Raw genomic sequence first — 27,810 nt, forward strand, 5'->3', positions numbered from 1 at the left:
CTGGATCGAAACCACTGACTTGGAAATAGAAGAACGACTAATCAACGATGCACTGAGATCGGCAGGACGACATGGAATTGGCATCACTTTGGGAAACTGACTGAATGGCTGTTATTAGCTACAACCCTAGATTTAGTTAGTTTCCCTAACCACGCTTGACAATTCCGTCATACAAAAAAGAAACCAACTTTTCCCTCTGCGAAAATCAAATGATCATAAATACTGTATATCTCTCAATCATGGCTATCAATCAATGACTGCTAATTTCAGATGAACACCAGCCATAAGACATAGTCTGCACGGTTACTAAGAAACAGTGTCTGGCCATTCATCCATACCCTACATCACAGCCTGCACGGTTGCTAGGGTCCGTTTTTTTCTTGTCGACGCTTTTACGGTGCAGGCCAGCAGCATATGACGAACATGGCCAATAGATTCCTTTCATTACAAATTTTCTTACACATAGTACAATATAATCTTAAGCTGAAACTATAGATTAAATACAAGCATAGCTGGTTAAAACAGTTATTTCGTAATGATTCTAAGATTTCTAACTTAAAATCGGATATATTCTTTATATCACGTAGTCTAATTTAAAACTTTGAAATAACTGTGGTGTATATATAAATGGCACTTCGTCGTTAAAAGGTGGTAGTAGTGGTAGTTGTTACTGACCCACCTCAGGGCACAGGAATGTCTGGACCAGTACATTCCCTCGAGAAATTGTCTAATAACTCACGACACAACTGAATCTCCAACAGAGTATAATTCTAGCTCTATAGGCTTTGAGTTGACAAATATCCTGGAATTTGATATAATGTGCTATCCTCAGCATTTTCTTGAAGCGAGTGAGGAAAATCCTGGAGGAAAACATGCCCAGATAGCCACTGACAGCTTGTCTATAGGAACGGCAAGACTGCTAAGTTATTTTTAAAACAATGTTTTATTTTGTTGTCCATATTTCCCACTTACACTCAATGCAGATAATAGAAAATTAAATTTTCTACATTTTATTTTTTTGGTAAGTATGAAAATAATATTCACTATTTCTGCGGTGCAGTATGACAAAACCTTCGATCCAGCGTCACAACCGATCTTACGGCCACTTCATGTCTCATTCTAAATCGAACTGCACTGAAAACAGATTATTATACACAGTGTAGTCACATTATCATAACCACCTTGTGCATTTGACGTCGACGACCCATGACGTAAGTTACGTGTCATGAAATGACAGACTGGTGTGCGATAAGTCATTCACAAATTTCACTCGTCGTCATGAGTAAAAGTTGAGGCGAAAGGCATGCTCGATTCATGCGGAAGATATGGGTTCGATTCACCACCAGGAGCGAGTAATTGAGAAAAAGAGATTTCCACTTCTAGAGAGGCATATGGCCCTGATGTTCAATCAGATATTTTTTAAAGTTAACTCCTGGGGCAAAGGCAGCCAGGTTTGGAACTAACCATTAAATCTCATTTCATGCTTAATTACGGATAGCAGAAGCCTTTACCTTCCACTCCGCCAATGGTAGGCCTGTACGAAGATGGTCTTGCTTATGTCAAGAGTAAAAGGCGGCGGTTCATCCAAGTTGTTAAACGTGATATCCTTGACTCGAAAGCCGATAAATGTGAGTATTTTTGAAGCAAATCTGTTTTCTGTTCGTGAATTTTCCGCGTGCAGCTGTGGTAAAAGTTGCCGTAAGTAGACAAATGAAACCTTCGAAAATGACTACTAGAATTGACAGGAGTGGGTATCAAACCCATTTCCTTTCTCAGTTATCATCTTAAGCCCGAGCGGTATAAGATTTAAGTCTCAGGATTTAAATTCTTCTCGGAAGAGTCACGAATCGAATTTAGGCCGATCTCTAGAGCACGGTGGTTTCTGAATTTCCTACGATCACTATAATTACGAAGCTTATTAAACTAAAACTTCGAAAACAATAGGTGGTGACGATGGTGGTTATAGTTTTAAGATGAAGTACAACTGGGAAAACATCCTCCCTTTAGCGCTAATCACAAGGAAATTGAAAAGAGTTCCGACATTTCGAAGAATGGAGATACCTATCGGAAAAAGAAAGGGAAGGGCTGAAAATTAAGACTCCCTACGCCTTGCAAAACTACTACCGTTCAGCTCGGAATAGAGACAAAAGAACAAGGAAAGGCAGATAGGAAAGATGAAGGTAAGGAGGTTGGTACAAGTGGAGTTAAGAGGCCTTGCCCCGCCTCTCTCATTCTCTCTCTTACGACAAGCAGGGGATACTGCGGATGTGTTCTACCGCCCCCACCCCCAGCGACGAAAGCTATAGGCATCTCCATAGAAGTATGTGGTGCTTACCTAAGTCCCCTAAATTACGACTTGGGTACTCATTCAAAATTGTTGTTTGTAGTTAAATATGTGTTTACGTTGTTTAATCAGAATCAACTTCTCTATTACGCAGTAATTTTTATTCGAAAAATATTTACTTCAGAATAAAATAAGTTAGGCCTAATATTTATTTATTTATTTATTTATTTTATTTATTTTTTAATTATTTATTTATGTATTTATTTATTTATTTATTGAATATGAAAGTATACGAGCATTAATGCCCATTAAAGTACCTTCTTGATTTATTTAACAGCCAAAACAATCCTGTTCACTGCATTCATATATTACAGATATTGCTAGCGCGTTACGGACTACCGTATTGGCTATTTCCATATACGCGATTAAAGAATACATTGAACGGCGTGTATAGTAAGATTTGAATGTGAATGACACCCATAATCCATTGGCTGTCATAATTGCATCTGGCGGGAACCAGATCGTTTACACACCTGAAAATGTTATCTCTGGGTGTCAGGATTTTCCTTTTCAGCTTCTGTATTTTTTTTCATTGCTATTTATTCGGGGCGTCGACCTAATAAGATCTTTTGTCCCTACTTTGCACCATATCTGTTGTGAACCTGCGTATATTTGGAAATGGCGGAAGTGTAAAGTGTTGAATGTGAGGAAAGGAACATTAAGGACAACATAAACCCCCAGTCTCCAGGCCAGGATATTGATCATTTACAATTAAAAACCCGTGACCCAGCCGGGAATCGAACCCGGGGCAGCCGGATGACAGGCGGACGCGTTGTCCCCTGCACACCGCGGGGCCGGACAGTTTCTGTATTTATACTGAACCAATTTAACCACCCCTCCATTAAAAGTGGCAAGCCTTTTCATTGTTTCGCTCAACCATGTGAAGATCGTCGATTTTCGAGTTCTTGAAGCATCTTAGTTTTGCAGCCTACCTGATCTGGAGAGGTTTTTCCAATGTCCCCATCATATTTTCACACAGTAATACCAAATCTCTCCATAGACATTTTAAATACGAGCGACTTTGCTGGTAATATTCGAAGAAGAAAACTGCTTCATTCGCACTGAAAATATTCTTAAATTCAAAGCAGACTGAAACCATACCTAGGAGTTTCGATATCCACTTATCCATAACACTTTCTTCCTGAAAATGTTCAGCCATTCTGTAAACAATATGAACTAATAATTTCCATGAGAGTTGCCTACTGTTAGAGTTCCACTTTGGAGCATCGGACGAGATACAGTAAGTTATGTCACTTTCTTATTCACACACTTCCATTTTGTAAATAAAATAAAAAGAGAAATCTATATGTTATCAGTCAAAATAATTTCATCGCAATTTACTTTTAACAAAAATATTTCAGGCACATTTCTTTACAATTCCATATAAAAATAAAGCTTTTCTACCAAGGCAGTATAATACAAAATACACAATATAACAAAAGTTTCTGTGTCACATGGTTATTCGTACAGATGCCACTACTTCGCCCGGGGATCTGTTTATTTCATCTATCTCCAGGGAGATAGATGGTTGTGAGGTAACGATACCGGTGCGCTGTTCTGCGCTCCTCTGTTGGTCTGTAATGCATTTTGAATTGTGAGTGGTGAATTATAGTTATGAGGATTTTTTTTGTTTTGTTAAATAGTAGTTGACTTTTATGTGTTAGATTTAAGTTGTGTGCATTATGTGTAAGGATGTCCGCAAGAATTAGCCTCATTCAGATTGGCTGACACAGCAAATGCCACTACTTTAAATTAACGTACGATATAGGTCCCATAGCAGCATTCCTAATAGGCTACTCTGTGGAATAACTCTTGGCTTTAATATCGGCTGCTTGGAATTTACAAGCCTCTCACGCTTTTCACACCTGACACTGAATAACTATTCGGTCACCACTCTTTTTAACTCCTCTTTGGATAAAACATTTCTACTGTGGACATTAGATTTCAAAAATGCCCAAAAATGTTCAATAGCGTTGAGGTCAGCAGACTGTGGAGGCAGTTTCAATTGTTTTTGAACGGTCCAAATTAAACGCAGCTTGTTTAGAGCAGCGGTATGTTTCGGGTCGTTATTACGTTGAAACATGTAGGTAAGTATACCCATTTTTCAGCACTTTGTTTAACGTTATTCTTCAGAATGTCTTTATACACTACCTTGTACATCGTGCCTTCAGTAAATAAACTGAAAATTCCCTACAACTTCAGCTGACATATACCCCCCAGAGCATAACTGGGCCACCTCCATATTTCACTGTGGGAAGTGCATAAGCCACATCGTTGTCCTTATTGACTACCATCTGATCCAAAGAGGTTGATTTAGTTTCATCGGACAAGATAACATTACTCCCAAAACTCCTGGCCCGTACTGTTTTAAATAAGGTTTCTCTAACAACAAAATCAAAAATCTTTTTAAAATCCACAAATGTCACTACTAAGTCCTTGGAGTGTATTCTATGACGAATTATTGATTTTGAACTAAATATTTGTTCTGAGCAAGATCTACGTTTTCGAAATCCACCCCGATATTCACCTAAGCTAATTGCTTGTCAAGTGTTGTTTCTACTCTGTTCAGCTTCGTAGCTATAAGCCGAGTAAATTGAATTCATCCATTCATGCATTCATTCATAAATTCATCCATGCATTCATACATCGACTCATTCAATTAACAATGTTCTCCCCCCAGTTGGTAGTTATCCGTAACTGGGAGAGAAGTGTTTATTCATTCATTCATGCATGCATGAATACAATTCAGCCCTGAAATCATTAATTAATTCATTCATATAGCCATTCATTTATTCAATCCATGCATAGTGTCTGTTGAATGTGGAGAATTCTGTACAGACTTATGACAAATAAATATGAAATATGAAATACTATCTTCAGCAAGATATTTGTGAATATCTTGTAAGCGATTTGCAGCAGTGATACTCCGCTATAGTTACGTTGATTGCAACCTTTTTTATGCAATGGGTGTATGAGGGCCACTTTCCATTCATTCAATCAATCAATCAATCAATCAATCAATCAATCAATCAATCAATCAATCAATCAATCAATCAATCAATCAATCAATGCAGATCTGCATTTAGGGCAGTAGCCCAGGTGACAGATGCCCTATCTGTTGTTTCCTAGCATTTTCTTAAATGATTTCAAAGAAATTGAAAATTTATTGAACATCTCCCTTGGTAAGTTATTCCAATCCCTAGCTCCCCTTCCTATAAACGAATATTTGTCGCAATTTGTCATCTTGAATTCCAACTTTATCTTCATATTGTGACTTTCCTACTTTTAAAGACACCACGCAAACTTATTCGTCTACTAATGTCATCCCACGCCATCTCTCCGCTGAGAGCTCGGAACATACCACTAAGTCGACCAGCTCGTCTTCTTTCCTTCTTTCTGCCAAGTCTTTCCAGCCCAAACTTTGCAACATTTTTGTAACGCTACTCTTTTGTCGGAAATCACCCAGAACAAATCGAGCTTGATTGTTAAATAGTAGCTGACTTGTATGTGTTAGATTTAGGTTGTGCGCATTGTGTGTAAGGGTGTCCGGGAGAATTAGTCTGATTCAGGTTCATTCAGATTCTTCCAGAATCTTCTCATTTCTCCAAATATCTTCAAAGATCAACGGTAGCTCTTGAATTATTTTCGCTGAGACCATTTCAGATGTTCAGCTGTTATAGAGTCCTCTCCACTAGCTTAGTTGTTTTTAGGCTATTAATTATATCTCTAATTTCTTCAACCGTGCGTGGCGTGTCTTCTTCTATGTTTTAATTTATTTCCGGAAAATCCAACTTATGGTTTGGTCGGGGCAGTTTAAACGTCGATCAAAACGCTTTACTAGCTTTTCACTTTTGTCAGTATTGTTGAGGCTAATTCTGCCATTTTCATCTTTTAAAACATACACTGAGAGCTTCATGATACTTTAATTTATTCTTAACAATCTTATAGAAGTTTCGGGTGTTGTTTAAAAAAATCCTGTCCAGCAATTCAATAAGTTGTGATTTTTCGAAAGATCGTTAAACTCTCATTATTATTCTTGCGATGTCTTCCGCTCGGTGTTTAAACTTTTCATAGTCGTCCATCGTTCTTTCCGTTAACGCATCTTCACATATTTCATTCCACCATGACTTCCTTTTATATTTAGGTAGCCCAAATGTTTGCTGAGCTGCGTTGGTTATTTCTGTAAACAGATCTTGCCATTCTCCATGTTCAATTACTTTTAATTCTTCCTAAAATAATTCTAATATTTCTTAAGTGATTTTGTAGCCTGTCTCTGCTATTTCTGTTGACACAAATTTTGAGTTTAATTTTAAACAAGTAATGGTCAAAGTGAAATTTTCTGCTTCTTGCTATCTTGACGTTCATGATTTCTTTCATGTTTTTTTCTTAAATATGGCTACATGGTCCAGTTGAAATTCACCTAGTATCGGATTGTTTATACGTACGTATGTATGTATGTAAGTATGTAGAGTGCTCAACCCGGAGGCTGGCTTGGACCTCAACAACTTCGCCAGCAGCGCTCATAGATGGACCAAGCGTCAATGAAGATGCGTACTAGGGAAATGAGTGAGGTAGTTTCCCGTTGCTTTCCTCGCGGAGTGAGAAGTTGCTGTTACATCTCATTCTGCCAAGCCCAGTGAAATGCCCAGCGATATTTTCACACATTCATAACAGAGACAGGCATAAGGAATGAAATTCCTAGCATCACGCATACCTCGGGTCACTTTCATGTTGTCAAAGCCAGACAGGACAATGAAAGTAATTTTTATTTTTTACATCACACCAGAATACATGGTGTACTGTACACACTAGGTCTTGCCAGCAAAGGCGTATATCCTCACATAATGTATGAAATTCTTCGTAGATTCAAGCCATGAACCCATTAACGTCTCCTTTTATCTACCAATTCCACCCCCCCCCCCCCTCCTCCTCCAATAGACTATCTAGGAGCAATAAAGCAGCGACTGGTGGTAGAGACATTCCGATGCCCCAATTCTTCGACACGAACTGTTTTGACCGACCGAACGGCCCGGCTTGTGTGAATACTCACTCGCTAGGCTCGGTATCGCTCGGTCTTGCCCAGTTCGTACACGCTCCGCTCCGCCTGCAGTGTGAAAGCCGCATAAGACACTCAGCCCGACCTACAGTATACTTTCTTCGTGGGGCATGAAGTTTATTTAAGAAAAATGACAACCCTACAATATAAAAGGTTAACAGCAAGGATGTAAAACATTACGTTCAAATTGTCCTAACAATTATACTAATCATACTAACGAAAGGCAAACAACAGTAATGTACAAAAAACTGCATGCACACGAATTAAATGTTGCGTAATATATTATTTAAATATCCCCCGTTTCCATGATCAGAAAATCTCGCATTAAACAAAATTTAAAATGCCGTAATTCTCGCAGGAAAAAAAAAGAAAAAAAAAGAAAAGCATACTGGGAAAGTTTTCGCCTTATTCGAGTTCCACAACGAAAAAGATTACCATATGTAGGCCTAAGTACAAATTTAGGTCTTCAGTAGCTGTACTTACCCTGCTGGGTAGGCCACGAGCTCCGTGGCCGGATCACAGTCAAGCGCCGCATTGCTAGAGACAGTCAGGCCCAGCACCCTCTCGAGCTTAACCTGCAACAAGAGAGTCATCACTCATCACTCATCCTCATAAGTCATTATTATAAGTTTATACACACACACACACACACACACACACACACTCTTTATCAGAACGAAGGTAAAACTATTAAGTGATTGACTTTTTTATGCGAACAATATATAGGATTATTTAGCTAAGTTATCCACCTCAAATATATTCCGATCCATTAAAAATGTTGGTTTCAAATTCTTAAATTGTATTAAAGGGCTCATAAAACACTGTCCAATTCGTCTCCACACGTACGCAATTACCGAGAAACCGGCAGCAACTTAATAGAAATACACTCGAGCGATAACGCCTAGTTTAAACAATGCCAGTTGATGAGACAATTGTTGGCGACAGTCGTCCTCTAATGATGATGATGATAATGATGATGATGATGCTTGTTGTTTAAAGGAGCCTAACATCTAAGGTCATCGGCCCTGTCTTCTAATTAAAGGGGACAATCGCTGGCCAGTCCGGTTGAACGATAACCCGTTCACATGAGGAAGCTATTGCCACGGCAGTAGATGACGAGAAATGGCTGAGTGCGCAGCGAAAGTATTCCGTGAGGAATTAAATGTACTTTGTGATTATATGTGCCGAGAATTCCTTCAGTTTTGATCTCAATCACACCGAATCCTTGAATGTTAATTTTATCGGTAATCTGAGAAAGTGCCGCAAGCATTTTTGTCTTTGTACAGGTCTTCGTAATTACACCTGCGTGGTATTGATTGATAATTTATATACTTCAATTTTAAAATTATTTGTAAGCTGTTTGCGCAATTATGGCTCCAAAGTAGGGTGAAGGTACTAACGTAAAATTTGTTGAACTGTATAAGGAACGGTGATGTTTGTGGGACCAGCACGAAGACCTGTACAAAGACAAAAATGCTTCAACCGGACTGGCCAGCGATTGTCCCCTTTAATTAGAAGACAGGGCCGATGACCTTAGATGTTAGGCTCCTTTAAACAACAAGCATCATCATCATCATCATCATCATCATCATCATCATTAGAGGACGACTGTCGCCAACAATTGTCTCATCAACTGGCATTGTTTAAACTAGGCGTTATCGCTCGAGTGTATTTCTATTAGGTCTAGAGAAATTCCCTGGCCTGGCCGGGAATCGAACCCGGGGCCTCCCTACACCACGGGGCCGGCGAAACTGCATGTACACTATCAAAAATTATGCACGAGAGGAAAAGTTCAGAACCTCTTGGTTGACACAAACGAACTGGCACAAAATAAATATACAGCTACTGGCCTGTCACGTCACACGGCGCCAACTGTCCCGACAATACTGAGCTCCGAGGTGGGGATTGCAGCTGGGCCCAGTTGATTGCCCCCGAGGAAGACAGCTAGTAGCGTCAACCGTAATATTATCGAGGTGGACTTGATCATATTATAAATAGAGACGTACAATATAAATAATCAACTTATTGGCAACTTAAAGTAATTCTGAACTTTTCCTCTCGTGCATAATTTTTGATAGTGTACATGCAGTTTCGCCGGCCCCGTGGTGTAGGGAGGCCCCGGGTTCGATTCCCGGCCAGGCCAGGGAATTTCCCTAGACCTGAGGGCTCGTTCGAGGTCCACTCAGCCTACGTGATTAGAATTGAGGAGCTCTCTGACGGTGAGATAGCGGCCCCGGTCTAGAAAGCCAAGAATAACGGCCGAGAGGATTCGTGGGGGGTTTTTACATGCAGTTTCAATATTAGGAATTTCAATACGTCTAACATCATCAAGCCCGAGCCTTTTTATCAGAAAAAATCCTTTACTCCCCCCCCCCCCCCCCGTTGTACTTCTCTTTCCCTACGTTTGAGATGCGAGGTCGAGACCATTCACATAGTCGATCAGTACGTGAGGTGACATGTTTTGAGCAAAATGCATAAACAACAGCTGAAATATGGTCACATTTCACGGAAACAATTATTCGCCTTCATGAAAAAATAATGATTGTTACCAAGGCCTTCCTTAGGAAACGTGGTTATGTTTAAGGTTAATTAAAATTAAAATTTAAAATGAATCACCTCCCTAGCAGCATTAACCTACGCTAACATGATATCGTATTAGAAATAGACCAAGGATATTTTTCTGAAAACAGCATTTTTGAATGTGTATATGAACACTAATCTCGTTATCACCACTACTAATACATACATTACTACGTTGCCTCTATCGTGAAATGGTATTCTAGGGAACCAACGTTTCTTTCTGATCACATTTGCAATTATTGCTCTGTTGCTATTTCCTGCGAACTGTTTTTCTTGTAAACTAGCTGATGTACCCGTGCTTCGCTACGGGATTCTCAGGAAGACTGGCTTGGTGGTTTTCCTAACTGAATTCAACATGGGTCATTACAAAAACGTCAGTAGGAATGTAGCGATTGAAAGCAATGTTATCATGTAAAATACTCTATCAAATGAAAAACTGCACACTTTCTCACTTTCAACGAACAGTACTACGGTGCCGATCTAAGAGTCCAAAGTTCCAGAGCTGGAATAACCAGGTCGCAGACTGCCGTGAACACTCCTCTGTCATTATTCCGTTAAATATGCACACTACTCATTCCAACCAGTGCCTCAGAGTAGGGATTGAATAGCTCGAATGCTATGATGAACCAGTGTATTACGTACCAGTAATATCAGAAAATGTATGAACCAGAGGAATGGCATGCTAAGGAAGAAAGTTATCTAACTCCACAGCTACTTCCCGCCAATATACAGGCAGGCCGTTACACTCGGTACGACCAGGCGAGTTGGCCGAGTGGATAGAGGCGCGCAGCTGTGAGCTTGCATCCGGGAGTTAGTGGATTCGAACCCCACTGCCGGCATCCCTGAAGATGGTATTCCGTGGTTTCCCATTTCACACCAGTCACACCAGACTGTACTTTAATTAAAGCCTAGGCCGCTTCCTTCACACCCCTATTCCTTTCCTATCCCATCGTCGCCATAAGACCTACCTGTGTCGGTGCGACGTAAATCAAATTTAAAAAACCTCGGTACGCTGCAGTAATCCTATCTATCGGGGTTGAGTGGAAACAGAAGACAAAAAGCACATCACAACAAACAATGGTCAATGTAATGTTAATGTTGATAAAGTTTATGAGCTTTCTATATTGCAGGCCTTCACATTACTTTTCTTTCGACTCTGTGATATTAGGGCGTCTAACAAAATTATTTATATCGTAGACTGTAGTTACTTATTCTCAGACTTTACATACCTATTTTCACTAAATTCTGTTTACCCATTTCCTAGTGACTCGGCGCTGATATAACTTAGTAACAAAAATATAAATTCATTAAATATCTCTGTGATTATATGCGGTACGGTAACAATGTATAAGACACAAGTGATCGGAAATTTAATAACTTCTTACATAACTACTACTAAATTACGACATAACTAAAATTATGTTAGTTATGTAGTATTTATCGATACCTTCCTACCAGGTATCCCTTGAGAAACTTATTTGAGAAATAAATAAATAACTTATTTGAGAATTACATTTCAGGCCTTCCCCTAAACTACCATTTCACTCAGCGTGAATAAAATAATTTATAGCCTAGATTGTAGTGGTTCATCGCCCGACTTTACATACAGATTTTCACTAAATTCTCTTCAGCCGTTTTCTCGTGATGCGTGTACGTACACACAGACGGACAGACAGACAGATATTACGGAAAAGTAAAAATACATTTCATTGTTACTGTGGAGATGACAGATACAGAAATACCATTCTTTTCAAATTCTGGGCAATGTACAGACAAAACTCTTATTTTATATATAGATTACATTTCAGGCCTTCCCCTAAACTACCATTTCAATCAGAGTGAATAAAATTATTGATGGCCTAGATTATAGCGACTTATTCCCCGACTTTGCATACCAATTTTCGTGAAGATACGACCACTAATATAATAAATATTTGAGAATTAAATTTTAGGCCTTCCCCTAAACTAAAAGTTTTCTCAGCGTGAATACAATTATTTATGGCCTAGATTATATCAACTTATTACCCCGACCTTGCATACCGATTTTCATTAAGACACGGCTACTAATAACATGAATACTTGAGAATTAAATTTCAGGCCTTCCCCTAAACTACCATTTCACTCTTCGTGAATAAAATAAGTTATAGCCTAGATTGTAGCGGTTCATCGCCCGACTTTACATTCCGATTTTCATTAAATTCTCTTCAGCCGTTTTCTCGTGATGCGTGTACATACATACAGACAGATAGACAGACAGACAGACAGAAATTACGGAAAAGAAAAAAATGCATTTCCTTGTTACTGTGGACATGACCGATACAGAAATACCATCATTTTCAAATTCTGAGCAATGTACAGACAAAACTCTTATTTTATATATATAGATTTATTACATGACCACTTTCTGCAAGTCTGGAATAATGTGGCCGATTGCTGTTGTATAAAACACACTGAAATCCCACTGTTATTATTTAATCGGCCATGGCAGCACGCGGTGAGACGACAGCGGATACGTGCGCGGTGAATCGCATTAACTTGCAATGTTCACTACTCGCAGCGCAACTGTGCATTTATCCCGTCAGCGCACGGAGCATATACAGTAGGGATGGGCTGCAAATGGAGTCGCGAAGAGTCGAGACTGCTATCTCTGGAACCGACACTCTCGACTCCAATGTCGACTCCACTTATGCACTAACGCCATCTAACTACTATTGGCGGAACTGCTTGGAATTATAGTTCCACGTTCCTTACTTGGTAACTTGTGATTCGATGAATACAAGATGATTATTAGCCAGCAAACATTAAATATTGTTTCGGGATTTTATCATCGTTAGTGTTAATGTTGTAGGTCTATTTTGGCGACGATAATAGTAGTGGTAACAATAATCTGACAGTATACGTTTGCATACTCGCCAATATTGAGCTCAGCGAGTTCAGCCCCACGGTGTAGGGGGGCAACGCGTCCGCCTGTCACCCGCCGCCGGGTTCGATTCTCAGCCGAGTTAAGTTTTTTAACTGTAAATGGTTAATACCCCTGGCCTGAGACATAAAACAGAAAAAAAAATAAGAAGCTAGTGCTTTGGTAAAATATTTGTTGTAAAATCATACTCTAACACTGTGCATAATAATAGCCGCCTCCGCAGTCTAGGGAGGCCCTGGGATCGATTCCCGCCAGGTCAAGGATTTTTACCTGTATCTCAGGTTTCGTGATGACGGTGAGGTAGGTACCGGGTCTAGAAAGCCAAAAATAACGGTCGAGAGAATTCGTCGTGCTGAATACACGTCACCTCGAATCTACTGGCCTTCGAGCTGGGCAGCGGTCACTTGGTAGGCCAAGGCCTACCAGGGCTGTCGCGAAAAGGGGCTTTTGTGTATAATAATAATAATAATAATAATAATAATAATAATAATAATGCAACAAGACTTAACGTCGTCCTTGAATTATAATGAAAACCTACAACCTGTTTTCCAGTCAATGACCGGGTCAGGAATGGAATGAATGAAGCCCCCATCTTGCGGCGAGGATAGGAATCGTACCGGGAGGCCTGTCGCACTCCTCTGGGGCAATGATGAATGACTGACAGATGAAATTAAATGATGTTGGAGAGTGTTGCTAGAATGAAAGATAACAGGCAAATCCGGAGTACCCGGAGAAAAACAAATCTCACGTGGAGTGACCGGGATTTGAACCACGGAATCCAGCGGTCAGAGGCCAACGCGCTGCCGCCTGAACCACGGAGGCCTTTAATGGTTGAATCTATGTTCGAATCATGTTAGTGGATTTACCCATATTAGATTTGTTTTCATCGCTCATGTGCAATTCATAATGATTTACCATCGATATCTGTTGATCAGTTTCCTGATCACGACAAATAAAGACATGAAATTAAATGGCCGTGGTCTGCTATGCCGATACTTTCTGACTTGACACGTTTAATTTTATTTCAGCTACACCATTACGCTCGTCGTCTTCGTTAACGATACCGTACTTTATTCTACAATACTCTTACGAAACCCAATGAGCAAATGAGCAGGAACATGTATGATATTTCATGTTATTTTCCGCGCCTCGACACGCAAGCGGCCCCGCAATGAGAGTGAAGTTTGCTTGGAGTCGCGAGGCTTCATGCGAAGCGACCGTGCGGCCCCGCAATGGGCATCAGATGAATTTGGAGTCGAGAGGCTTCATGCGAACCGAGACCGGTGTTCGGAGTCGATGGAGTCGACGCTCTCGATTCCAGGCTTCAATCGCGCCCATCCCTACTATGCAGTACCGTGCTCCCGGACTGTGCGTCCACCTCCTGTTTTAAAGTACGTATTCTGCGTATCTGTGCTCGTTTTACGAGTTCATTCGAAGTACCCATAACGAATTAATAGTGGTGCTCACGATTCCTGCTGTCTTCTAGCCCGTAAACACATATCTCGTTATATTACCCCGGTTTAGGGAGAGGAAACTATGTCTTTCAGAATTGTACTAAATGTGAAGGGATGCAAAAAAAATTGAATCGCAAGAGGCTGGTGGACCTCCCGGTATAATGGTAGGTGTGCCAATACTTTTTGGTGCCAGTGCAGGTATACGTGTTTTATCAAAAACGCGTGAGTCACGTAGCATCACAGCGAGAGATGCATCGCTTTCTGCCTAATGCCTGCACATATGAAACCCTGTAATATCCCCTAAAATACTCGTTGGATTTGCAAAATAAGCACATCACTGAATTTGTCAATCGATTCCTAGGTTGTTCTACTGGGCGAAATTTAGTACAGTCCCATTAAAAAAGAAATTGCTACCGAGTCTAACTATCCTCACCTTGGGTCTCTGTCTCTCTTCATTATTCTCCTAAGTAAACTTTCCTCTTCTATTCACCACAAGTAACTCCACAACCGTATACGTAGTTAGTTGGACGGAAAGCAAATAACAGAAATTATTAACTATTAACTCCACAACCAAAACTAGATCGTACGCACAACTTCGTCCATCACGTTCATTTGTAAATTAACCTTTAACTCCTCATTGCAAATGCTAGTCTGCCTGGTAGCCATGATCGTTAAAGCGTCAAGTAAGTACGATCTGACACCGTGGTTAGCCAGTTCGAGTCCCGTTGGTCGAAAAAAATTTCACCGTCAGAATGTTGGCCGGCAGGGTAGGAGAAGTGGTGGTATACAATTACTAATCACTAGATTGCATGCCAAAAGCCTAGATTAAATTCAAAATCTCTCCGCAGTGTTCATATGGAGAGAGGGTATATGACGCTATTAATAATTCGTCCGCTGGATGGGGACGTAAAGCTTTCAGCAGACCCCTTAGTGTTATTCGAGAGGAGTACGCTACGTGCCGACATCGGGTTTCACCCTCTCCCTACATCATCATCACACACACACCGGGCTGAGTGACTCAAACTGTCGAGGCGTTGGCCTTCTGACCCCAACTTGGCAGGTTCGATCCTGGCTCAGTCCGGTGGTATTTGAATGTGCTCAAATACGTCAGCCTGGTGTCGGTAGATTTACTGGTACGTAAAAACTCCTGCGGGGCAAAATTCCGACACCTCAGCGTCCCCGAAAACCGTAAAAATAGTAGTTAGTGGGACATGAAATAAATAACATGATTATGACACACATCCAGACGCGCATGTCGCCCATGGGTGCACCTGGCGAATCGAACATGTCCTCGGACACTCCTGGCACTGAAAGCCATACGATTAGTCAGTACTCTGCTGCCTTTGTTCCTACCTGTTAGTGCCAGCAATCATTCTCAAAATGTTATTTCCAGTTTAATAATAAATAATATCAATAATAAAATAATACTTTACATAAGTAGTGTAACCTATAATCACGAACTAGTTCTTGGTAAACGTGGTGGTGGAAGTACAACTGGGAAATCACCCTCTCTTAACACTAACAGGAGGGAAAATGGAAGAGGTCCAACACTTAGAAAAATGAAGGTATCGGCAAAAGAAAAGGAAGGGCCACGAAGGAAAACCCTAATTCCGTCGATATCGGAAAGAGAACAACAGTTGACTAAGGGAGATTTGATAGGAATGATGAAAGTGAGGAGCCCGACATGCCAGACTCCGCTAGGGGAATCGTGATCGCCAACCCCCGCTCCAAGTTCAGACCACCTGGCCCCCTTTTAGTCGTCTCTTACGACAGGCAAGGGATACCGTACATGTTCTTCTACCGCCCCCACCCACAGGGGCGTTTTTCGTACAAAGTATGTTTAGCGCGAAAGAAGAGTAAAGGTGAGCATGAGGCAGGAGTATGTAGGTCTACCTACAATAAAAATGTGTGGCTGAAAACCGTTTTTCCAACGTTGCTAATTATTTACAATTTACAATACTTCTCAATTCCTTGTCTACCTTCAGATGTAATTTCTGTTAAAATATATGACATTAAGACTACAAAAGGAACAAAGTACAATCGCTGACCTCCAAGTGTGAAGACAGAGATTTGAAAAATGACCTCACGTCGAAAGTTTAAGTTGATTAAATACAAGTTTTTTTTTTTTTTTTTTTTTTTTTTTTTTTTTTTTTTTTTTTTTTTTTTTAATGAAAGAGAGAGACACGCTAATGTTGTGATGGCTTCGCGTCATCGTTAGCTTCTTAGGAAGACAATACTGCTCGAATACTGGTCGACGTAAAAGAACATTTCGATATGTAAGTCCCATTACTGCAGTTCGGATTCCACAATGACTTACAACCACAAAATAAAAAGTTCGTTTTCAGCGACATCCTGAAAAGAAGTTGCAAGCCGAATGTGAGGAATCAATATTGAAACAGAATATATATCCAATATGAAGTCGTGTAACTGTATTTACACAAGGAGAACCATTCAAACGAAGTAGAAAGGAACTTCTCACCTCCTATTACCAATGAATTTTAGATTATCTTTTATCATGAACAGAAGATATAAAAATGTTTCGGCTGCAATTTATCAGCCATCGCGATTGCTAGTTTGGTCACAACTTTCGCCTTCAAATACAAGCAGCACACGATTTAAAGCTGCCTGAACACGATGTTTACTTCTCACCTGGTTACACATCTAGGAGATTACCAAGGTGAGCGTAAATAATATTGCGCAAACTGCTGCTGTGTTACATGACATGCTGATACAAACGGCATCATCATCCAAGCATGTGTTCAAATTGTAGAGTCAACACATGAAATTTAATTTTCTAAACCATGCCTGCTAGCGGAATAAGAGCAAAGAATTTTACGAACTGCAGTGTTATTTGCTTTAGCTCGCACCAACGCAACCAGGTCTTCTGGCGACGATGGGATAGAAAAGGGCTACGGCTGGGAAGGAAATGACCTTAATTATAGTCCCAGCATTTGTCTGGTGTGAAAGATGGAAACCACGGCAAACTATCTTCGAACCCACTATCTCCTGAATACAAGCTGACAGTTACGTGACTCAAACCGCGTCGCCAATCCTCGGTGATTTGCAGTGTGTAGTATTCATTTCGCCAGAGTCACAGCATATTATCGTTCATAATCAAGAGGTAATTTGACTCTGCCTCCACTGATTACACTGCTGTAGCCCTATTGCGGCTTTTAGTAATAACGAACACAGGAAGTGAATATCAATTTGAGGCGATAGCAAGGGTTTAAAAAGTACTACGGGTATTAACCGACTACTGCAGCATAAGTGAAAAATGAGAACTGAAATTGAGCTTTCTCCCAATTCCGGAAATGTGCAATCGCAGTATTTTCCTATACAAAACAAAGCACTGCTGTATTGGCACAGAAAAAAAAAATGCTAGAGAAGAGAAACTCGTGCAACACCCAGTTTTGCAATATTTATGTTCCAACTAAGCAAACAATGAATCGCACTGTCGACGCGCATCTTGTCGTCAATATGTCCAATTTCTCCTATAAAGGAAATCGTAGTCAAATATAACAAATTACTCTAAAGCAGGTTAGCAACACTTCCTAACTACGTGTAATTGAACTAAAAATACGTGGCCCAATAATTCAGAAGAAAAGATTCGAATGGCGGGTCTGACAAATTAGTTCCTTTTCGTAACCACGCAACATAATCGAGACAAATTCCAAGGCCTTTGTTAAGCATGCACAAACATTCTGATATGAAAATGTCACGCTTAAATGTAGACCTATCGCTTCATTTGTTTGTATTTTTCACAAATCCGTTTCAGTAGATCAACATGCGAAGAGAATGAGCATGACTGATGATTATCTCCAAATAGTCAAGAGTGGAACGAAAAAGATCCAATTACCAGCAAGTCAAAGGTTTCATTTTCGAACAGAAAGAAAGATGTGGATTCGCGGAATGAGTACAGTAATTAATTACAAATGTTTACACCAAAACAGCGGTGGTCACATGGACTTCGTAGAAAAATAGGTTGGAATGCCAATGTTAACCTACCTTTACAATAATTTCCCAGATGGACTCCATACAACTATCGGGACGGTGACCATATCGAGGTCATGGCCAACTACTACGCAATCATACTACAGAGTGGGTTACGCATAAGAGGAATAGGAAGTTCAGGGGTTCGATCTGCGCCACGACAGTCCTTGGTGGCAATCCTGAAGTTACCAGACTGATTCCACACACTAACGTACACAGTGGTGATGACCAAATATACCCTTATTCCAAAAATTATAAATGTAAACAAAAATGCATACTGCAGTAGAGAATAGACAAGAACACAAGTAAGTAATTCACAATAAATACACGGGGCGGATGTCCTAAGGTTCTACAGAAATCTGCATCGATAAAATCCACTATCATCAACACAAAAATATCCGTAATAATCCGAAGCCATGATTTTTAAAAATTCCAGGCATGTGTTAAACGTCGAATAACGAGCTGGAGAGTCCTGTACAGTTATATTACATTTTGTTCGTTCATCGGGATTAAGGAAAAATTAGTTGAATGAGTTAATGATGTGGATGCACAGACAGAACTGGTAGATTCGAAGTCTAACTTCCTAGCTTGAGAGGTATAGGCCTACTGCTGTTAACATGGGAACAGCAATTAGAGGGCGTTGCTGCACTCTATCCGTAGCTTAGAAGAACGTTTTAATGCAAAAATAACATGCCATATAATAATAATAATAATAATAATAATAATAATAATAATAATAATAATAATAATAATAATAATAATAATAATGGTGCCTGAGAAATGAGTTTGGACTTGAAGATGGGGGTTCCGGAATATTATATCATGGACAGAAATCAATTTAGACAACTCGTCAAAAAGTTCCGTGGTTTCCAAGAGACGGGGGGAAACGCTAGTGAGGAAAGGGAGGTCCTATACGGAAGAGCAGAAGAAGGAAATTGGAAAAAGAAAGAAATGATACTGGCAGAGAGGGAAGGCAAAGAAGGCAAAAAATACTGCCAATATTGTCAAACGTGGTCCATAGACAGCCGAAACGAAAATTTTAGAAAAGAACAATGGTGCCATTTTAAATCAAAAAGCTAAGTTAAGCTGGTAGTTTCGTAAGATTATTGATATCGTAATCATAGTCAAGAGGCCTCCAATTTACGTAGAATCAGAACCACAAAGACGTGACTTTTCGTTTCAAAAATCCCACATGCACTGACCGAGATTCACACCACGACCCTACTGGTGAGAAGCCATAATCGATGTAACTCATTTATCGTGCCCCCTCATCGACTTAAACTGAGTACGAAACCTCAACCATAGATTTAGAAAGTCAACGAATGATGGGGCATCAACTCGCGGACAAATTGGATCCAAAAACACGCCACCCCACGAACCGGTTTCGGTAACAGAGAAACCCAATGTGCTGGCGAGAAAAAAAAGAATTGGAACACGACCGTTACATTTCGATGTAAAGTACGCACCGCGAGACAGGCATTGTCGAAATAAAGTATCTAGTTAGCACTGGTTTGAAATCGTATTATCGACATGTGATTTCTTAATTCCAATCTTCAAGATCATGAGTTCAAAGTCGTTTACCATTACTGGGGCAGTAGATTTACTCGGCTGCGGCTCCTGCAGTACGGACCTCGCCTCATAAGGCTCGCCCCCTTCACTTTGAGACGCTCCCAAGAGGTTCTAGGATATTTCGTACCACGGACATTTCGTACCACCGGACAATTCGTACTACTTCACCGGCTGATTACCTGCGAAGTGTCAGTTAAATATTTAGGAGAGGACATTCCGTACCACTTGAAAGAGAATGGAAGTATTGCGAAGTTAACACGATTTCCTAATTAATGTACTGTATTCATTTGTATGGAGCCTCCGTGGCTCAGACGGCAGCGCGTCGGCCTCTCACTGCTGGATACCGTGGTTCAAATACCGGTCATTCCATGTGAGATTTGTGCTGGACAAAGCGGAGGCGGGACAGGTTTTTCTCCGGGTACTCCGGTTTTCCCTGTCATCTTTCATTCCAGCAACACTCTCCATTCTCATTTCGTAGCATCTATCATTCATTAATATATCACTTTGGGAGTGGCGACCCCATCGTAATAACAGCCTATATATGATTCATTCATTACATCCCTGACCCGGTCACTGACTGGAAAACAGGTTGTAGGTTTTCATTTTCATCATCATCATCATCATCATCATCATCATCATCATCATCTGTTTACCCTCTAGGTTCGGCTTTTCCCTCGGACTCAGCGAGGGATCCCACCTCTACCACCTCAAGGGCAGTGTCCTAGAGCTTCAGACTCTTGGTCGGAGATACAACTGGGGAGAATGACCAGTACCTCGCCCAAGCGGCCTCACCTGCTATGCTGAACAGGGGCCTTGTGGAGGGATGGGAAGATTGGAAGGGATAGGCAAGGAAGAGGGGAGGAAGCGGCCGTGGCCTTAAGTTAGGTACCATCCCGGCATTCGCCTGGAGGAGAAGTGGGAAACCACGGAAAACCACTTCCAGGATGGCTGAGGTGGGAATCGAACCCACCTCTACTCATTTGACCTCCCGAGGCTGAGTGGACCTCGTTCCAGCCCTCGTACCACTTTTCAAATTTCGTGGCAGAGCCGGGAATCGAACCCGGACCTCCGGGGGTGGCAGCTAATCACACTAACCACTACATCACAGAGGCGGACATTTAAATTTTACGACTTCCTGACGGGGATTCGAACCCACGTCCTTCCGGGCGAACCAAGCACGCGTTTACCGCCTCGGTAAACGGGAGTGAAATACCTTTCATTTTCATTCATTTGTATATCCAGTGTCCATGAACGGCGCAGAAGCCTCCTCACGGTGTGACCACTGCTGATATTAACCTTCCGTCGGGCGCAACTGACCTGATTGGTACACGTGTTAATTCGTATCTCATATTCGCCATTCGCAGGGACCTAGCTACTTCCACCTTTCAGTAGTTTACTGTTTCCGCGCGACATTCAAGCCCATATCGGCCAGTTCATCAGAATCTTTTATTTTACTTACTTGATAATGAAATAATGCAGTAATTTATAAATAATTACCCATCCTTGAGCTCGTCAGGCACACTGCACCCGAACATAATGTATATTTGTATTGTATTGTTTTGTTTCAGGCTTTATACTTCAAGAAATCGACTTTCTTATGATAAACATAAGTGATGAAATGAAATGTCGTATGGCTTTTAGTGCCGGGACATCCCAGGACGGGTTCGGCTCGCCAAGGTGCAGGTCTTTCTATTTGACTCCTGTAGGCGACCTGCGCGTCTTGATGAGGATGAAATGATGATGAAGACGACACATACACCCAGCCCCCGTGCCGTAGGAATTAACCAATTAAGGTTAAAATCCTCGGCCCTGCCGGGAATCGAACCCGGAACCCTCGAAACCGAAGGCCATTACGCTGACCGTTCAACCAACGAGTCGGACAACATAAGTGATGAGTATGGTTTAAACGGTAGTTATTAAACTAATATACAGTAGTTCTCTTCAGCAAATGTAAATTATTTTTGTTTCTGATTTCTAAAGTGTGTCTCTCAGGCTCATTACACCCGCTGGCGTGAAATTGGAATTCCAATTTGACATCAAGTGGTACGGATTGTCCGGGCGTAAATATTTGGGGATTACGGAAAAACCTTTCGCAGGTAGATAACGACCTAGGTGGTACGAAATGTCCTCAAAAATCAAGTGGTACGGAATGTCCGTGGTACGAAATGTCCGGACACCCTCCCAAGAAGCCTTTCGACGCTCAACAGTGGTGTTTTTGAACTTTTCAGAATTCTGACAAACCGCTCTATCCTTTGAACTGCACTTTCGATTATTTTAAGGACAAATACCGCGAAAGTTTACGAAAGAAATTATTTTCGCACTTCTTTGTACCAAAATTTCTTCCAATATTCACCATTTGATTTTGTTTTAGCCATATATGAGTGCAGAACTCGCAGAGACGAACTAAACGACACGTCAAATAGCCTAAGCCAGAGCTACACTAATTATAAAGCGCGTGGCGTGTTGGTTAAGAGTACTTCAAGATAGCAACACTATTGCGTCACTAAATGACGTCATACCAAGGTAAGAGACTTTTTACTTGGTACACTGTCCTTCCCTTCTACAATGAGATGAAAACCACTGTCATCGCACGTGTGGGCTGCAAATTCTTTAGAAGCGGCTGTGGCCTTAATTAAGGTACAACCTCAGCATTTGACTGGTATGAAAATAGTCAACCGAAAAACCGCCTTTAGGGATGTCGACAGTGCGGCTCGAACCCACTATCTCCCGAATGAAAGTCCACAACTACGTCACTCATACGGCGTAGCCAACACACTTGGTGTTCTGAAAAGCATTTCGATTTTAAAACTTTCATATTTCACGACAAATGACCCAAGTTACAAAACTATATACGTATTCTTCCGCTCATTGCCATTTCTTGATGGATGGAGTATTTCTGCACCTTGGCACATGACAGAACGAAATGTAGTTTCCCTAGAAGATCCAATATCATCCATGGCTGTGACAATATAGAAGCTACCGAGGTATGAGTGGTGCTGAGTAATGTCATTCGAAACCGGGCAAGTTGCCAGTGCGGTTAGGTGCGCGCGGCTGTGAGCTTGCATCCGGGAGATAGTGGGTTCGAATCCCACTGACGGCAGCCCTGAAGATGGTTTTCCGTGGTTTCCCATTTTCACACCAGGAAAATGCTGGGGATGTACCTTAATTAAGGCCACGGCCGCTTCCTTCGAATTTCTAGGCTTTTCCTCCCCCATCGTCGCCGTAAGATCTATCTGTGTCACTGCGAAGTAAAAGCCACTAGAAAAAAAAAAAAAATTCAAAGTACGACTAGTGCGTCTGAGTGTTATGAAAGGTGTTACTCATTGGGCCAATCATGCTGCAATGGCACTTTCTGGCTCAGTCAGTAAAGCAATGGCTAACTACTCCACTCCTCGACATGTCTGGCACACCTCTTTTTGGCGTCGCTATCTGTTTTTGCTGCTTCCCTGCAAGTCATAACCTCTGATGGTGCTGTGTGAGGATTCAACCAGCCTCTGGTCTAGTGGTGTAAAAGACATATGTATTCTACGCCAAAATACAACATAATAGCTATAAAATAGGGCGGAGGGAGGAGGGGGGAGTAGTTGCAGTGTTTCATGGTGAAGCAATGACAATCATTCCTTCTTGACATGAACCAGATGAAAAAGGTCGAGGTCCGACTAAAACTCAGAGGGATTTAAAAGAATATACATAAATCCCACTGAATTACATCATGTCATGTTGCAGCCATGGCTACAGAGTTTCACGAGTTTTAAGAATTTGAACTAAGGAACCAATTCCTCCATTCAGTTGTTATGCCTTCAAGACAATTACACGTACAGCTAGCTATTGAAAGAATCACCAGATTCATTCGTTCCACTTTCCAAAGAGGAAGTTCAATTCTATCTCGGAAATGTGCTGATGGAGAAAACATCTACCGGGCGGGGAAAGTCATTAGATGCGACTAAACGACGGTCACGTCACTTAATTGATAAGCGAGGAGCAGGTAGTGATTTGCGTTGTACTCGTAGGCTTCCTCTTCTGTCACACTTGAAATTCTTGACAGATGATTCACAATAATACCAGGTAATAATATCCTAATGCGACTAGTTTAACATAACTAAACAATGTGTATTGCTCCTTAGATATTAGCCTGTCGAGTACAAGCAGACATCTATATAATTATAGGCTATAAAATAAGAGTTGTATCTGTACATTGCTCAGAATTTAAAAAGAATGGTATTTCTGTATCGGTTGTGTCTAGAGTAACAAGGAAATACACTTTTTTACTTTTCCGTAATGTCTGTCTGTCTGTATGTATGTACACGCATCACGAGAAAACGGCTGAAAAGAATTTAATGAAAATCGGTATGTAAAGTCGGGGAATGAGCCACTACAATCTAGGCTATAAATCAATTTATTCACACTGAGCAAAATGTTAGTTTAGGGGAAGGCCTACAATTTTATTGTCAAATATGTATGTTATTAATGGTCCTATCGATAAATTCTGCATAACTAAAGTTATATAGAATTAAATTTCCGATCATTTATGTCTTATACATTTTTACCGTACCGGCTATGACAAGTGAGATATTCATGAATTTGTATCTTTGTTCCTAAGCCCATATCAACGCCGAGCGACGAGAAAATGGGTAAACAGAATTTAATGAACAGTATATAGGGTCGCAATATAAGAAACTACAATCTAAGCTATACACAATTTTATTTACCCTTGATGAAATGGTAGGTTAGGGGAAGGCGCCTAAAATTTAACTTTTAAATACCTATGTTATTGGTCCTATGGAAAAGTACTACATAACACAAGTAATAGAGAACGCAATTTCCGATCATTTATGTTTTATTCAGTTTTATCGTACCGACTTATGATAAGAGCGGTATTTCAGAGTCGGAAGAAAACTACATGTGAACACCTACAATATCGAAAGCTCATAGAAATGACCAACAATAACATTACGTCGACCATAGTTTGTTGTGATGTTATTTGTCAAAAAAGAATTATTTTGGAAAAACTATTAATTGTATATGAAAGAAATGTTCGTGATACCTCTACTTTTATGTAGGTGGCATTCCCATAAAGTTTTGTGAAAATCCATCCATTAGGTGAAAATGTCTTTATCTCGGGAACGTCGCCTTAAGATCACTTTTGTATACTTTTAAGTTAACTTTAATCTTAACATGGCTGTTGTAACTAAAGGACTGAAGAATTCATTTTTGGTAAACAAAATCGGTAGTGGAACCTATCTATGCCACTTCAATAATGGTGTACAATAGTTCCGACAGGAAGCAGAGGGTTGCTGTACCACTTTCTTGGTGTTGTACATTTTATCGAATGAGGTCGGTAACCGTTTCTACGCCTGTTGTAAACAGCAATTAGTATAATCTGGTTCACAGCGTGTCCTCATTCGACGTGATATTGTCAGTACGATATCATTATCTTCACTTCTAAATTGTGCCGGAAGTCCCACGACTGCAAAACTTCAAATCGTCAATCTTAGGTATCCTTCATCCCCCACCCCCAAGGAAGAAAAATCAAACGGGTTGAAACTCTGGAACGAGTCGACCCATCTAGAGTCCCTCGATGACGATCAAGATGTTGACTGGGGTGATTATTATTATTATTATTATTATTATTATTATTATTATTATTATTATTATTATTATTTTTTTGCTAGGGGCTTTACGTCGCACCGACACAGATAAGTCTTATGGCGACGATGGGATAGGAAAGGCCTAGGAGTTGGAAGGAAGCGGCCGTGGCCTTAATTAAAGTACAGCCCCAGTATTTGCCTGGTGTGAAAATGGGAAACCAAGGAAAACCATCTTCAGGGCTGCCGATAGTGGGATTCGAACCTACTATCTCCCGGATGCAAGCTCACAGGCGCGCGCCTCTACGCGCACGGCCGATTATTTTAAAGGCGACGCAAGTGTAATAGACTAATATAACTTGGAAACAATATTCTTGAGTTATGGCTATGAATTTGTATTTTTATTATTATTATTATTATTATTATTATTATTTACGTAGTTATGTACGGACGATCGCATTATTTGTGAGGTTATGTCATGAAACATCTGCTATATATAAAATAAGAGTTTTGTCTGTACATTGCTCAGAATTTGAAAAGAATGGTATTTCTGCATCGGTCATGTCCACAGTAACCAGGAAATGCACTTTTTATATTTCCGTAATTTCTGTCTGTCTGTATATATGTACACGCATCACTAGAAAACGGCCAAAGAGAATTTAATGAAAATCGGTATGCAAAGTCGGGGAATAAGTCGCTACAATCTAGGCCATAAGTAATTTCATTCACGCTGATAGAAATGGTAGTTTAGGGGAAGGCCTAAAATTTAATTTTCAAATATTTATGTTTTTAGTAGTCCTATCTTCATAAAAGTCGGTATGCAACGTCTAGGAATACGTCGCTACAATCTAGCCTGTGAATAATTTTATTCACGCTGAGCGAAATGGTAGTTTAGGGGAGGCCTAAAATTTAATTTTTAAATATTTACGTTATTAGTGGTCCTGTTTCATTGAAAATTGGTCTGCAAAGTCGGATAATGAGCCACTACAATTTAAGCTATAAGTAATTTTATTTGCGCTGAGTGAAATGGTAGTTTAGGGGAAGGCCTAAATGTAATTCTCAAATATTTATATTATTAGTTGTCGTATCGATAAATACTACATAACCAAAGTTATAGAGAATTAAATTTCCGACAATTTATGTCTTATACATTTTTACCGTACCGGCTATGATAACACAGATATTCATGAATTTGTATTTTTGTTGCCAAGTCCATATCAATGCCGAACCACGAGAAAATGGGTTAACAGAATTTAATGAAAATCGGTATATAGAGTAGGGGAATAAGAAACTACAGTCTAAGCTATAAACAATTCTATTCATCCTGGATGAAATTGCAGTTTAGGGGAAGGCCCCTAAAATGTCATGTTTAAATACCAATGTTATTGCTCCTATCGAGAAGTACTATATAATAAAGTTATAGAGAATGCAATTTCCGATCATTTATCTTTTATTCAGTTTTACCGTACCGACTATGATAAGAGTGGTATTTCAGAGTGGGAATAAAACGAAATGTGAAGGCCTATAATATCGAAAGCGCATAACATTGATCAACAATAACATTACATTGACCACTGTTTATTGTGATGTTCTTTGTCTCTTATGCTGCCTTTCAACTCCGATAGATGGGATTACTGCTGCGTACCGAGCATAACAGCCTGGCTGAATATTGGCGGGAAAACTTTCTTCTTTAGCATGTCATTCCTCTGGTTCATACATTTTCTGATAGAGCTGGTACGTAATACACTGGATCATCATAGTATTTCAGCTATTCGATCCCTACTCTGACGCGCTGTTTTGAATGAGCAGTGTGCATACTTAAGGCAGAGCCTCACTTAGTGGTGGTGGTGGTGGTGGTAGTAGTAGTAGTAGTAGTAGTAGTAGTAGTAGTAGTAGTAGTAGTATGGCCTGGTTTAGAATAACAATTTGGGCCTTTTCCAAATTATAGCACCACAATATCCACTAAATAACTCAAAATTCCGCTCTCTTCACTTTTATTAAATTCTACATTCAATTTATTCCAAACTAGCAGTGAGCCTTCAAGTGAGATAGATTTTTTTTTAAGCCGCCAGTGTAGTGAATTGATATTTTCCGACTCATCGGGTACTCCTAGGAAACAGAATAGTAATTGGGCATAGTTTTGCCCTGGGAGTCTCCACTATTCGACCCTCTCCCCGTCGAAGAAAGCCGAAGATTGTTGACGGATCACGGTTGTCTGAGGTTTGGTCATTCCAGGTCTGGAACTTTGGACTGTTAGATAGGCAGTGTAGTCCTGCTCGTTAAAAGTGAGAAAATGTGTGGTGTTTAATTTG

The 27,810-nt window shown here is 40.4% G+C and overlaps 1 protein-coding gene across 1 annotated transcript in view; it reads right to left on the reverse strand.

Annotated features, from left to right (window-relative positions):
* Wdr62 (WD repeat domain 62) overlaps positions 1 to 27,810 on the reverse strand; it is a 459,879-nt gene that overhangs the window by 329,975 nt on the left and 102,094 nt on the right. Inside the window, exon 2 of the mRNA XM_067135382.2 lies at positions 7,884 to 7,975. Within this exon, the coding sequence (XP_066991483.1) occupies positions 7,884 to 7,975 (92 nt within the window). The remainder of the gene's footprint in view (positions 1 to 7,883; positions 7,976 to 27,810) is intronic.

The sequence above is a fragment of the Anabrus simplex genome, chromosome 1 (assembly GCF_040414725.1).
Source record: "Anabrus simplex isolate iqAnaSimp1 chromosome 1, ASM4041472v1, whole genome shotgun sequence".
NCBI classification, from domain to species: domain Eukaryota; kingdom Metazoa; phylum Arthropoda; class Insecta; order Orthoptera; family Tettigoniidae; genus Anabrus; species Anabrus simplex.